Source organism: Varroa jacobsoni, unplaced genomic scaffold, assembly GCF_002532875.2.
Source record: "Varroa jacobsoni isolate VJ856 unplaced genomic scaffold, vjacob_1.0 scaffold_1348, whole genome shotgun sequence".
NCBI classification, from domain to species: Eukaryota; Metazoa; Arthropoda; class Arachnida; order Mesostigmata; family Varroidae; genus Varroa; species Varroa jacobsoni.
Window position 1 is genome coordinate 39,247 of NW_019214250.1, and position 15,445 is coordinate 54,691.

Below are 15,445 nucleotides of genomic sequence, written 5' to 3' on the forward strand. Positions count from 1 at the left end.
AAATGAATCCATGTAGAGTTTTATTATAATATAAATATATCGATTTACTTTTAAGCGGGCAGTAGCACGTACTTCAGACAGCCGTACTCACAGAGAACGTAGACCAGGATTAGAGCACAGTTCACTCCGCCGACGCTCGCAGCTGCACTTAAAAGTCATGTGGAACGTATTTTGAGTTTTTTTTTTCCATCTGTTTGCCGTACATTTGATTCGAATTTGATATTATCCCTAACAACGTGTGTAATACACACAGGGAAACAATCATGGTAAGTCCCGTAAAGTGTACATTTTTCCCAACATTTTAAACAGGTTAAATACATATGGAAACGGAACAAGTGTTTTCTTTCTATGTGAACTTGAAATGTGCTCGCTTATAGCTTTAACATTTTTCACACATTCAATGAGAGTGAACATTAAATGACTACGGGAAAAGCTACAAATATCTGGCATAAGTTTACTACTTTTTTATTTTCAATTTATTTCATATGATTCTATGGGACTGTCGTTTGGCTAAAACACCGAAGACCCTTTATATCATCAACTCACCATGGGCTTCTTGATGATAACTATTCCCATGACACACTGTACAATTTCCCCGTTTACGCTCATAGATATATATCGGCGCGGTGGCTCGAACAGCCAAGACGTTTGCCTAGACAAACTAACGGTGGTTATCGGTTATCGACACATGCCTCTCAGAATCTCTGATTAGATATTCTTTATCACCGTTTAATTGCCCGTGGTGTCCTCATTTCAGGTCTAGTGACGGTTCTTGGGGGTACGATGATTTCACATGGCGCGACCACAATTCATGAGACTAAAGTGATCGGAACCTATATTCAGGGTAAATATGCTCAAATCCTCGAGAGCACTTCACGTGTGATTCAACCCAGCGCCGTTGGGGTTTCTCCTTCACCAACCTTTGCTTCACAAGGACATTCTACAGCCCCACCGGGTCTACAGGTGAGTTTCCACCAGATGGAGTGCAAGTGTAGTTGCAGATGCTGTGAGCATTTTGGCAATTTTCGCGACGGCAGAAAAATTCGCAGATTAAAAATTAGAGTATTCACCTGCAAGCAGTGTACTGCTTGGTAAAAATGACATTTAGTCTATTATTAAGCAAAGTAACAACGTAACATAAACCGGTTCTCGTTTTTGGCTGAATACAAGAAAACCTTACATAATCAAAAGACTGATATGTTCTTCGAATGTTTCAAATATATACATATATATTAGATTTATGAAAACGCTAGAAACTGCAAAGACATAAAAGAGTGAACATGCGTTAGGGATTACCTGAAGTGTTTGTCCGGTGAGTTAAAATATACATAAATATTTTTCAAGTACTTAAAAATAAGTGATAGCTCTGAAAGAACAGAGCTTTCCGCTTATTACGTTCTACTCGGTGACGTGGTCTAGTAGTTCTCAAAGACTGTCTATGAGTGATAATGCATGGGTGCTCTCCGATCGTCTTCTTCAACTAACATGAACCGAGGAATGAGCTCGTGTTCTAAACGTAAAAATAGAAGTTAGCATTCGATCATGACTTTAATCGGCGTCTTGCGAAACAGTCGGTCCATTTGTTAACATGCCCCTCTCAAGTCAGTCGTTCGGTTTACCTTTCTTGGCCGCGAACGCAAGGTAACTTGAATTTATCTATATTACCTGTTATATTTAATCAAGCTCATTTTTTCCAAGCTTCGAAACTAGTTGACGCTTAATCAATCGATAAACTTAATCCTGGGTGCGATACAGGGTTTGAATGCGCGTGGCGCCCGGATGGTATTGGTTTTGAGTGAATCTTATAACTAACAACCGAAATCGATTTCCCCTTCCAATCAATTATTTTCTGGATTCGATCCTACGCAGCTTGGGATTTGGAATGATGCACAGCTTAAGAGCTTGCAATAAGCCTTAACTTTGCATGATATGCCTATTTTCCTAAAATGCGATGTATAAAAGGGAGAAAGTAGGTTTTTGTTTTTGACAAAACCATTTTTATAACCGACGCTAACAAGTAAAGAAAGATGGGTTTACATTTTGCGTAGACGTGGTGTAAGTTTGTTAGACCTATTTGTTTGTAACAAAGCAGGCAGCTAGGTACTATCAATATATAATAGTTTGCAGAGACGACGTCACAACAGGATTCACAATTGTCTCTTGTCGCGCACCAAGGTTCTCTATGGACCCTGCAGAATTCTCTGTTATCATGGCCTTTCTGAAGGCGTTCGTACTTTATTTTTCCTGTACACTAATGTAATATTAATAGTGATTTTAGTCAGTTGCACACCAAGGCCCTAAACTATGGGGCCCTGGTTCTCGTAAGTGAGAGTTTTACAGTGCCATACATATAAATACGTTGCTATTCGACCTGCATAACGCATGAAGCCATGAGTTCTTTCAGAAAAAAAAACTGATATGAATATGCTGCTGATGCAACACCTAGGATACGTAATACCAATTTTGAAAATCAAAAAGGGTGCCACAGGGACTAAGTAACGTGAGGTAGCTTCACGCACGTTCGGTGGGACGTCCTGACATCTTTGTCAGACTGGAGGTCGACTTGTTTTCCTAAATACGGTGTCCTACTGGTCAATGGCTACATATGATCTGATCGTCCTCGTTAAACATTTTTCAGTACAAAAAATATCTTGAAGCTATTGAGTATGGAATAAACTGGCCTGAAATCTCAGCCTTGAGGAGCGCCAATGAGAACTGAAGCAGGTGCTTAAAAAGACATAATTCACGATTTAATGGACGAAGCCAACCGGGTAATGTTGTGACGTCGTCGTTGTGGGCTAACAAACGTATTCAGTAACAATGAGTGTGATCATCGTTTGACTATTGATTTCGTATGTAGTTTATTACCTGGTTCAATTTCCACCTTAACCGTAAGCCTAGTCTTCGACGAATTGTGAAGCTAAGCTTATCTAAGCTGCGTGCTCTAACCTTAGCAGGTTTGTCAGACAAACTTAAATGCGCGAGAGTTATGTTATGCATTAGCATGGATTTTGTGTTGCCTGCAGAAGTTGATTGACATTCATGAACTTCTTGGCCTTGCAAATGGCCGAACTGTTCGTCGCGAGGTTTGCCGCGGAATCTGTTTTTCCAATGGCTATTCTAATATTGCACTTACCGAAGTATGTCAATTAACGAGTATGATATTTGCTCGCATTTCGCTAATGGGCACATAAGGCGGTCATAAGCAGTCGCAGTCCGTCGATAGGTACGCCGTGTCCGACGATTCGCACATTGACCCCGGACTACCCCTGGGGTCCCAACACACACAGGGTAAAATAGGGATATTTTCGGTGTTTACAACTGGATACGCTTCTTTGTTTCTAACTAGGTTCAGCTTAGTGGTCAATTTTTGCTGCTAGCTCTCAACCTAGATTTGCTCGTGGTAATTTTTACGCTCTTCACTAAATGTGATTCCTGTGCTTAACTGCTATGTACCTATTTGAGAATTCGCTTATAATTAATTAGTATAGTTACAATGCCAACGATCACAGCGTCACACGTGTCAAATTCATTCTCCAGCAGCCTTGACTGCTGGCGTCCGTATCGGACACCTCATCGGTATTGCAAAAGTTACTATGTGAATGCATGAGGTTCAGTCATTAAGCAAAATTTAGGGATTCAGGTATGAAGTGGATCGGCACAAAATCTGTCCGTGTCTACACTTGTGGTTTGCAAAGTAGATAGACGAATATTGTGATTAAGCTCTCGTGTGTCAGATTTGATCACTAACTTGATTGTTGCTGTTGATATTTACGGTGATGTCGAGATGGGTACTCACCCTTCTGTGCGATCTTCCGATGCCTGATCTTCAGCTGTAGCCTCTTCCCCTAGCTGTGATACTATGTCCTGCTTCGCTACACTGGCCGAATTACTGTTAGATTTAAGGATAATGTAAGCGCGTTTGCAGGCCCATTAAAGGCGAAACTGTCCATGTCCTTTTGTTGCAGAAACTAGTGTTGTCTGCCGAATGAGTTTGCTTTACATGTTACCGTATTAAATTACGGAATTAAACCTCTGATAACCTTTTATACGGAATAAGTAATCATATTATTACATATTGCTAGGTCTCCGAATACTTTAGTTATGCAGCACTGAATAAACATGTAGCCTGAACTAATAAGTAGGCTGTCTGTGTGGAAAGATGCGAAACTTTCCAATAGAAAAACAACAAAGGCAATAGTCTTTCATCCCTGATTCTAACGTAAAGCAATCGTTGCATGCTAGAGGGCGGCAGAAGCGGTACAAGATTTATATTCTATTACGAAAACTGATTAATAGCATGGATAAGGTTTTAGAAGTAATCACAGGTTGCGACACAGGTTTCCTTTCATACAGCAGATGAACCGTTGACGATTAAAAGTTAGCGTATTCAACAGCTCACTACTACGGATATAACTAGTCAATGAGGCATTAGGCATATAATTATCGACAGGCTTTTTGTTGGCCGGAAAAAAATCAAAGGATTGGATTGCTTTACGCATCGCGATTCCTACAAACGTTAAACGTTAATTTTTTACCTTTTTAACAACGGAAAAAGGATCACATTCCGCTAGAAGCTAGGCATCATTTTCTATTTTCACTTGTCTTTTCCTTTAAAAGCGATGCGTCAACATATATGGTAAATATTTTTTTTCATAGAAGTTCATCTACAATTGAACTACGGAGAGTAACGCAATAGTGGTTAATGTTTTGGCCTCTTGGCTTTTCCCTAACGTTTTTTTTTATACTTGATAAATATCCTCCTTCTTCAGCGCATTTTTCTGACGGGGAGACTATTTGTATTAAGCAGAGAATGCAAATAAGCCGTTACTAGATTCCACGACAGATCGTTCTTCTTTTTTTTCGATACGCTAAGCACGAGCATAGCGAGTGAATGGTAATTTTGTTCTTGCAATACATAGTAGTAATAATAATAACGGGAGTAAGAGAAATTTAAAATCAAGGACGACATTAAGACGCACGTATGCGAAAAGCAAAACAGACTCGCATGCCAAATTTTCTTTATGTGTTTATGCGCATAAGAATAACGACAACAATTTTATATATATGGATATGTGTTTGCTGTTATAAGCCCGACAGCGCCACCTATATACGTAAACAAAGCCTTCACTTCCCTAAAAATTCTTCGTATCCGATACGTGTTCAGCATTACATTCAGTTATGCTGCTTGCGCTTGTTCACTACAAGCTATTAATCCGAAGACGCGCATCTGCTTGTCTCTGATACTTGGTAAGATTTGCATTTTATATGATCCCTTTGCTTTACCTTCCAGTCGGCTACTGCATGCTCTTTTTCGGAATAACTTTGCACTGATTTATTTATAACCGTCCGTACCCGGCCCTACAATAACAACAACACAAGAGCAGACGAAATGCCTATTTCATGCATATATATATATGACGCTAGTTAATTTTGAAAACGCTTTCTTCTTTATGCACTGCTTTGCCCCCGTAGCTTCACAATGGTGAATGTGTTCACAGCTGAGAGCATCTGTAAGCTTCTGTCTGCTAGTTGATGTGATCGTCCTCATCGTATCACAGCCTGTTTTTGTACTGAAACCGTATCCTACCGTGTTTTTATTTATAAGATGTATTTTTGTGTCTTGAGAAGCCTTTGTAATTGCTAACCTAGCTGGCTTTCTTGTTGGTTTCATTTAGCCTCTTAACAGGATGTTCCAAGAGGCACAGTAGGTAGCGGTAATGTTCGGCCTTTGAGTATATAGTGTACTATCTATAAAGCTGATATTATCAAATGCAAGATATTGATGTAACAAATTATCGAATACGTCGAATGTACGAACTGCTCACGCGACTCACGGCTTCATAGGTTTTCAGCATGGCACTAAACGAAGCGATATCTATTATAGGTAGTATAGGGACACCTAAATACTAACCCTGAATTTCATATTATTACACACGAAAATTGCTGCAATAAACATGGAATATAATATAATTAGTGTTGGTGTTTATAAGATACATGTTGTATGTCCTAATATTGATACTTCGCTTTTTCTGCATGTAACCACAAATGCCCCCTAACATAGGCCATCAAAACGACACTGCGCTGAATAAGAAGAAATATTCAATATTATCAGAGCTCACTGGAACTTTGCACTGTACGCCAGTGCGTGTCAGCGACTTGGATAATGAAAAATTAACAACCAATATTAAATTTATCCAAAATAGGTCTTAAAAAAGAGATTGATGCGAGTCGTGCGTAGCAAACATACTGTGATCTATATAACTAGCTCAGCTCTAGTGTTAGCGTGTCCGAACGTTTCACGTATCGTTACGTCAGATATATTTGTAGGCTGATGGTCTGCCATTAGTGTGATTTGTCCTTTGCTATTGTTATTACTCCACTCGATAGCACCTAGAGGAAACAGCACATAGAGGAAAACTACTATTACGGGACGTGGCACACTCTTGCTTGTCGTAATTCACTTCGCCGATACTTAACAGCAAACAATCGTTTGTCCTAACGATAATGTCCTACTGTAGTAACTTGTCGGAAAGCGCTAGCAACAGTTCCTCCGATGACTGTCCAATCAGATCGCTAAACGAAGTGCAAACTAAAATATGATATAATACGCCTTATATTATATATATTGCCAAAGCTTTACCGATCTAAGGCCAGTTGGACGAGCGTGCATTTTTGCATCACTGCATGTTTTCTTGTGCATATGCTATTTCTGCTGAACTTGGCGGGTTAGCAGTTTTTCATAGTCGTGCTAATTGCATGTATCGTACGCGTGCGTTCCTTGTTTAATCACACCCGCTGTGCATGCCAATAACCGGCCTGAGTCAGCGACGGCTTGATCCTTCGACGAACGGTTAGGTTAAAGGGGACGTTCAACGTAGCCTGTCAACGACAAGTTCAATTGTGTTCAAGTTCAAAGAAAAACTCTGCTTGACGCCTTGCCACTTTGCTCGTGGTATCCTGTCTAACTGTTTGTACTAAAAAAAAAAAACCCTAAACTTCCGCCATAATTGTTACTAGAAGTTCGGCATGCACTCAGTGCGTATGTACAAATAGCTCGATTGTTCCTAGGTTTTAGGTTGGCTTATAGCTGGCACGAGAATTCGAACGCGTGATGCTTCCGACGCTTTAGCTATCATACGGATGGCTATTTATACATGACAATGTACAGGGATAGTGTGTCGTTGCGCTACGTACTCGAGTTGATACTGTCTAATGAATTGTCCTCGCTTTTATGTGGCATGCTTGAAGATACTATGGAAAAATCAATTCTAGCATTTACCTGGGAGATTGTCACTCTGCCAGAAGTGATTGATTGCACCATGTTCACGAGAAGGCGATAGCGCGAAACTGATCGATATTAATGAGAAAATTTATTAATTATGTGAAGATCTTATTTGACCCTTATAGTAGAAGCTTGCCTAATTACAAATTAAGTACATTAATTAACAACGCGCGAAGTATTCCAGCACGTGGGTCATGACGTATGGAGAGAATGTAGTGATTTGTGTCACTCGAAAGGAAAATGCGTTCGCGTAAAGTCGCAGTAATATAGAATCCTGTAGGGGAGTATGGGATCTGTACGGGATAGAGGCTATATAGGCCATTTCGTGTTCTTCGAGCCAGACTTTTTAAATGAGCGCGGGTCAGAAATTGTCTGTAATTGTACATCGTTTCCAGATGTCAAAAGTGGAGCGACTGAATATTATTTTTGCATTTTACCGAACTTTTGCTTAACTAAAAAAGGAACAAGATAACTTCCGTCTAAAAAAAATTATGTTCAGTTATATTACACGATCAGCTTGGGGGCTACGGCGAGGTAAAGTTTTATAGATCCGTATTATTTCAATTGAACACGAAGTAAACTATCGTCGACTGCACATCAGACGAACTAAGCTGCCTTGAGTACTATATTCATGTGTATTTATATATCCACTAACTTACCATATTGTAGCTCGTGTGCCACACTTAAAAAATTTAAAAAACGTCGGCGAAACGTTATCAGAAGAATCATATTGTCAATGTGACGGAAACACCTCGTCCTGTCGACTCGTCGCACCACCGGAATTGGCCAATTATAATGATTCTTAAGGTCTTACGGGCGTTACAATCAGCTTTGATTTCACGCAGCCATTCTTATGGAACAGCACAAGCCTATTTCCATGACGCATCCTCGTGACTGCATAATATTGTTGACAAATATTAAGTTCCTAAATATGTCATATGTTGAAATGGATCAAACTCCTAAACGATTTTACTGATCAGTGTTTGATGCTATGCATCGGACGTTCGATTACAGTAACCTGTTCCGGTTGTACAGGAGGTTTTTGCTTTGCTCTTTAATGATTAGCTGCTAGTGGACCTCAAAATTTAAAATGACGCATACATACAAAAAAATGAAGTAAAAATGAAAGTAAAAATAGAATGCGGGTCGAAACTGGGCAAGAAGAAGTTGCGGCTATTACCGGGAAAGGTCTATCGTTTAGGTAGGCAGCTTGTGAATTTAGGAGAATTGAAGACGGATCATGTTGGAACGACAATTCAAGGCTATGGACGTAAGCTGCTGCAGCAGCTGCTACTCCAAACAGCTTACATATGTCCATTCGTGACATGTGTTTGACGCACGTCAAAAGGCTACAGTAGCTCTATAATACCGAAAATCATTTAGGGTCGTGCCAGACTTAAAGGGAAGCTAGCAGCGTACGAGTTGCGCCAAACCACTGAAGATCAATATAACAAACGGCTGGCATCGTGATCGGCACGTAGGCTTCCCTAACATGGGAGGATCACCTATTTTCGCTCCGATCCAAAAAGACATCGATTACGATCGAACTTTTTTTTGAGTCATAGAACTTTACTTTTTTACTTTAAATATCTTAAAATCTGGATGAGACATTTTGTCTGTCGGTATTAAATCTCTAAAACTGATAGCGTCTCTAGGCATTAAACTAGTTGTTGAATTGGCAACGTAAGAATATGAAATCCTTATCACAATACTCGCCTTCGTGCCTGCAAGTAAAAACACCATATTTTATTTCCTAGGGTGCACTCCCGTCGAAAGTCAAAGCTTTGCAAATCCGTCCAGATGGGTTACAAGGAAAGTGTTTTAAGGCTGCTCTAAGCATTTTGTCGCGACCATTCGCTGTTCTGTAGCAAAGCCACGCCCGCTAGTCATAGGTAATGAAAAGATTTTTACAGACCTAGGTGCAATAATGAGGTCTGCTTTGGAGAGTGACTTTCGCAGTGTTACACTTCTCTCGAAACTCGGCGTCGTACAACTGAGTAGAATTTTGTTACTATTTACGGTAGGGGGATCACAGTGTGTGACATAATCGGATTAGCAAAAGACACATATGAGGAATTGTTTACGATGGCCAACACCGTTAGAAAACTTCAGAAGACGGATCTTTTTCCTTTGAACGAAAACGTATGCACAGAAAATGACTTCCTTTAGGCTAGGATTGGCTAGGATGATAGCCAGTCGGGGCCGTTAAGCCAAAAGACAGAATTCGTAAACCATCCGATATTCTCACAAAACAATATTAATACCTCTGTCTTTGAAAACGTGGGTTTGTTTACGTCAGCTGTCCAAGAGAATGAATTATATTAAACTGTTCTCTCCAAATAATTCGTTGTATATCAATGTCTATTTTTTTTTTTACAAATTAAATACTTAAATGTTCAACACAGATTGAAAGGGTGGTTTCGGACCTCTCCAATCACTCTAATTGGCACAGCGCAACCCTTGGTCCATATAGCCTCACTAGGTGGGGCTATATAAACCTACGATATAGGTCGATTCTACTATTTGTCGAAAGGTGACTATTTGTTGGTTTCTTATTTTAGGCAACGAGCTAGACGAATCCTTGGCGAAAGCATTGTTATAATTTTTTCTCTCAACGGTAGTGATTAATTAGTGCGCTTTGGCCCATGCAGTTGTTCTCACGTATACACATGAACGGACGCACTAGGTTCGATGCTGTTCCCTGTCGACGAATGAGCGAAATGGGTTTAACAAACAGTACCCCCGATATCATTTGTAGGGGGTGCTGCGAAATACGCATGTCATAGTGGCATGGACATTGGGTATTGACCTCGCCACGAGACCCTACTGGACATAATCAGCATGAATACCTAAAAATACCTGTAGACTTTTCTTTCTTGTCACAATATCAGTAATGAAGAAGATATGGTTTATTGATAATACGAATAAGTACTAAAGGATTCCTTTAATGTGAGCACATTCGAGTCGAGGGCTAAATGTCATGTTTTTTTACAACGCGTATTTACACGACCGAAATGTTTTTTAGACTGTTTCTATAATAAGCATGTAATTAACCGTACTGGATGGGCTCTCGAGTTGGCACTGATGCGTATGCTTTACCTGCAAAAACCCAAGACATCATGCAGAGCTTCTTGTATCGTTTTCGGGCGTTAGCAGTGCGTGAACCTACTAAATTGAATCAATCTATTCTAGGTTTAGAACATGAAACATGACAATTTTAGATTTTGTTATCTACAATAGTTTTCAATGCACGTTCGCTGGTGTATCCAGTACCAGTCTAGTAAAAAGCATCTATTTAATCTATCTATCTGTGAAGCATGATTAGAAACAGCGTGCGCGCTTACTCTAACCTTTAGAGAGAACGCAATACCGTATGCAGGAGATGACGTTGAAGTTCATCATGTATAGGGTACGGGGTCCCACTAACGGGATCCTTCTAGCAGGCTATGTTAGCTTAGTAGGCTATTTTACCGTGCAGTGTATACTATAGGAAAAGATCTCGATGCAGCACGAGCATAGGCATATAGTCGCATGCTGAATATATGTGCGTATAAATAACCGTGCATGTATGTATTATAGACATTTCCTATGGATATTGTCGATATGTTTTTTTACGCACTGTTCCCCCTGACTTTACAGCTAAGGTAACAACTTCTTCTCTATCAGCTGGAGAGTAGTAAGTGAACTTTGGTATCAAACTTAGTCAAATTACCATTCATGTAGGTGCGATACAATGATGTTTAAGCGGCACAGGGCACTTTGACACAGTAAGATATAGAAACGTCAAAGAGCTGTAACTGTAGATTGGAAAAGAAACCCAAATTCTCGCTTGCATGAAAAACTCATGCGTATATATCAGCTCGTAAACGCCGTTTGTATGTGAACACTGTTCGGCCAATGGCATTCAGGTAGGATTGGACGTTCACTTTTAAAAGGCTGCGTTTAAGAAATTCAGTCCCATAGTGGTAGCTGTATACTGCAGAGTTGTAAAGCGGGTCATTGGGGGATATGTTAATAAAAACTTTGTTTAACCTGCTTGAGCTTTTGAAATATTACGTTTTACTTTTTTGAACGATATTATATTTCATGGTAGATTTTTGTGTTTCACTGGAAAATTGAAGATGCAAAAGTTCCGTAAGTTTCCCATGCGCATCGAACTCATGTCGGTATTATGCTGATTCAGTGCATGGAATATACTATTCATTAAGCCATCTCGATCAGATGGCTGCATGACATGAGTCGTTGTACGTGCACAGACGTGTCTCAGATGGAGACGTTTCGAATGTGTGTCTTTTTGCCACTTGGGAACTGTACCGTTGCTCACGCCGTCATTTAAGTCGTTTGCTGTAGACGCCCGGCCTGTGAACTAGGTGTTTACTATCTTATGTCCCGTATGACTGTCATTAAGTATTGGTGCAGATGGCTGGTTTCTCCCAGCATGAACCCTCATATGTTTGCGTCGCATTTCGAATCCAGGTCACCTCAAGTATCCTTAACTTTAATAGGAAAGCACATTATCACTGCACCTTTGCGGGGACGTTTATGCACTATTCAGGCTCAGCATCGTCTGCACCACACATGCAAGAGTCTAGTACATATAGAATGATAGAATGCCGCATGTAAAAACTATATGCATACATACTGGTCTTTTTATATGTCGTTGTATCTCATACATAGAATATTGTAACTAAAATCTGTGTCTGGGCAGATTGGAAAGGTAATTCAGAAGCTAACTTGCATGCTGGATAGGCATATGATTTATGATGAAATGATACTGCAGAAGGTGGTAGTCCACGAGGAACAAAAATATCACTTGTAGAAGTAACGTTACGCAGGCCTGCGTACATCATGTGTTCGGCTACTGACACGCCAGAAGAAGGCCTAGCCTTATGTGCAGCACATGGAAAACAAAGGGAATTAGCCTACGTATGAGTGCGTCTTGTAAATCATGCAAGCCCTCTTTAACATTAGCTAAACGACGAGGCGCCTCTGTATATAATGCAGGTATATTGATTGCGGCAAAGTGGCGAAAAATCCAACGGAGACAGAGATATCTCGTTGTCGTAACATGAGGAATTTATACGGCAAGCTGTCGAATGTATCATGCACCCCTTTGTATTATGCGAGGAGCACATGTGATGCCTCCAGCCCCTTTCAGAATGTGAATTCATGCCCAGAAAATTCTTTTAACTGACAAAACAGTACAGAATGATTGGGAAGCTATGTTGCAGCGTTGTTATATACAGATAAATACAATACAAATGGTACGACTAGCATGAAATGGGCACGCTCGGAACCGTTCCCCATACTGATCATAACTACTCGTGCGATGATGGATATATCAATATATAAATATTATCTAATAACTATTAACAGTAAATGTTGAAGCGACAAGGGCCGTGTTAATAGTCTGTTTGATCATAGTATGTTCGGCACGCCAAGAGAAAAGCCACATCATCGCGGGCGTGCAGTATCCATCCGGGGGCATTTGGTGGCAACTATTTAGTGGTGTGGCGTTCGACAGAGAATTAATAGTATTAGGTACGAAGAAAAAATTACGTCTGCAATTTATATAGGAAACCAATAGTAAAATTGCGTTTATCATCGGCATTTGATAAAAGGTTTGCGGCAGCCAGCTCAACAGAAGTAATCAAGGTTAGGTTTATGTAGGATGTAATTATGGAACGATGTGTGTCATTAACTAATATACGATTGCTTAACACAAACAAAACGAACGGATAGCGTGTCTGTTTCTTGCATGTAGATGACGCTTCTGGTTTGGGACTTCATTTGGGATTTCTTTGTTCAAATATCACGTTAAAGTTCTATGCATAAAGTGGAAGCCATACCCTGTTGACTTCGGGAATACATCAACGTCTCGTTCGAGAATGATCAAATTAACCTCAAAAAGTTGATACGCCTTAGCCTTGTATCATTCGGTGCTGGCTTTTTTTGGTGGATATAACACCGACTGATTTAGACAATATTGTTTCCTGAAGCATCTACACTAACCGGAATGTTAGAAAAAGGGATATTTCACATTGGTACAATTATAGAGTTCGGTTACTGCACGCGTATAGTCAATAATTATCGTTATCAGTTATAGGTTCAGCAAAGGCGCATGCAGTCGCCGTATTCCTCGTAACTGCTCGTGCATGTGACAAAACCTAGTGTACATACGGATGAGTACTCTTAACATTAACATCAAAGGCGGCTGCAATAATTATTAAAAGAATGAGCGACGGTAACAGTATTCATGGCGAAAACAACGTGCAAGGCAGAGAGGCCCTATTACGACGCTGTCACGGCTAACTTAGAGGACCCCGATGTTGTTATCGTATAGGACCATGTACATGTATATGCAAAGTATATAAACAGTCGCAGTGCTTGAGGCTGTATTAACGTCATTATTATTTCATATTAATTTCAAAGATGAATGTTGACAGGATTCGTAACAGAGTAAGCAAGCGAGGTTTTTGAACCGTATTTAAGGTATGTTATATTAGCTAAACCAGTGTGCAAATACCACCGCCTGAGTCACATGAACAGCGCTTGATGGTTACCAAAGAAAAGAAATACGAACACATATGAGCTTTGTGGTGGCGGTAGATGCATTTTTATTTTCGGACTTTTGGGGGAGCTTTGGGTGGGGGACGCAGGATCCAATAAGAGGTCTGGTGTTATCTGAGTAACCCCTGAATTCGAAAGGGCTTTGCATGTGGTAGTGTGAGACTACGCGGCGTTGGAAAAGGCTATGGGAGGTTATCGTGCAAGTTTTTGCACGAAGGGAAGGTGGAACGTACAGTTTTGCAATAGATAATTTACCAGAATGAAGTAATCTGCACTAACGAAAGTTGATCAGGTATTGAGCCTTATGGGGAAATGATGGCGTGACTTCGTGGTTACCTAGAATGCCTAGATGGGTATAGGATTACACAAAATCATAACGTGGATAGTAGATGATGCTTTATACTGCAGGTCCGCGAGGTGGGCCAAAGGCATGAGAAAGCGGTCAAAAGGCATGCAGATTATAAAAAATAGTGTATCCTAGCGTTATAAATGGAATGCGTTCTATGCATGACCTAATGAAATAGGTTTGGATTGTTTTTGCGAAACGTTTGCCGCTGTTTGTCAAGCGTTGTTATTTTGCTTGCCAATTAAATAAATGCGTCGGTAGGAGATGGTACGGCTGAATGACTTATATAAAGCACCGAATCTTCGCAAGTTAGACCATATCGTGTCTTAGTTTCAGCCATTCACCGAGCACTTACGCCATTGACTACTGAAATCTAACATGATCTCGTAGTGTACATAATGTAGAAAAATGCAGTGGTATTTTTACAAAATTAACGGCAAGTCAAACAAACAATTATAGGGCATAGTGCTATTTTGCCACATGGACCTGTAGCAACACAAATTTTCTACACATTTGCTGTACAATTATGCTACAAAATGTAACTGGTAAGCTAACATTACTAACGGCTCTACGGTTTACTCGATTGAGTACGGCGGCAGCAGATATAGCTAACATGGTATAGTGTCATCCCTGTAAAAGACCCCATGGTGAGTATTATCAGTTTAATCATCATATAATTTCATCAAAGGTAAAACCGACGTAGAAACGAAGGCATTACTAAATCCATCGCATATCTGAAACTTCATAGAGCGAAGTGTATCTTGTGCCTAAATTTCAGGTCTAACATAAATAGGCTATTAACAGTGTGAATTACTATGATTAACTGTATTTCTGCTGTGAGTTCAGTTGCTTCTAATGCCGTTGATTCATAGTAAACGTGTTGCCGAACGGGGAAAGGGGTAGGATGAAACGCAGTAACAACTGTATAAATGTCAACGCGAGGCCCTGTAGACGTTTCGTCGTATAACGATATAAATCAGACAAAATAGATGCTGAGCTCTAGTGTGGGCCATAGGGTACAAAATCGAACGATGCCCATTCCCATAATAAAATGTAACGTCGTTGATTTAGTATCGCAATACTGAGTGTTTTCGAGTGCCGTATGTATTAAGCCATATTGAGCGATGTGCTAGCTGATGTAGGTAACCTAACCGATTCGAAAGGGATCTTTGTGTCTGTATGTGTCTATTGTCCCATGATCCTGCACCAAGGAAGTGGTAATCTGCTAAAGCGACGTATTTTAA

At 40.2% G+C, this 15,445-nt stretch overlaps 1 protein-coding gene across 1 annotated transcript in view; it reads left to right on the forward strand.

The window, feature by feature from the left end:
• Positions 1–15,445, forward strand: part of LOC111269056 (uncharacterized) — a 77,244-nt gene that overhangs the window by 23,913 nt on the left and 37,886 nt on the right. Inside the window, exon 5 of the mRNA XM_022848376.2 lies at positions 758–963. Within this exon, the coding sequence (XP_022704111.2) occupies positions 758–963 (206 nt within the window). The remainder of the gene's footprint in view (positions 1–757; positions 964–15,445) is intronic.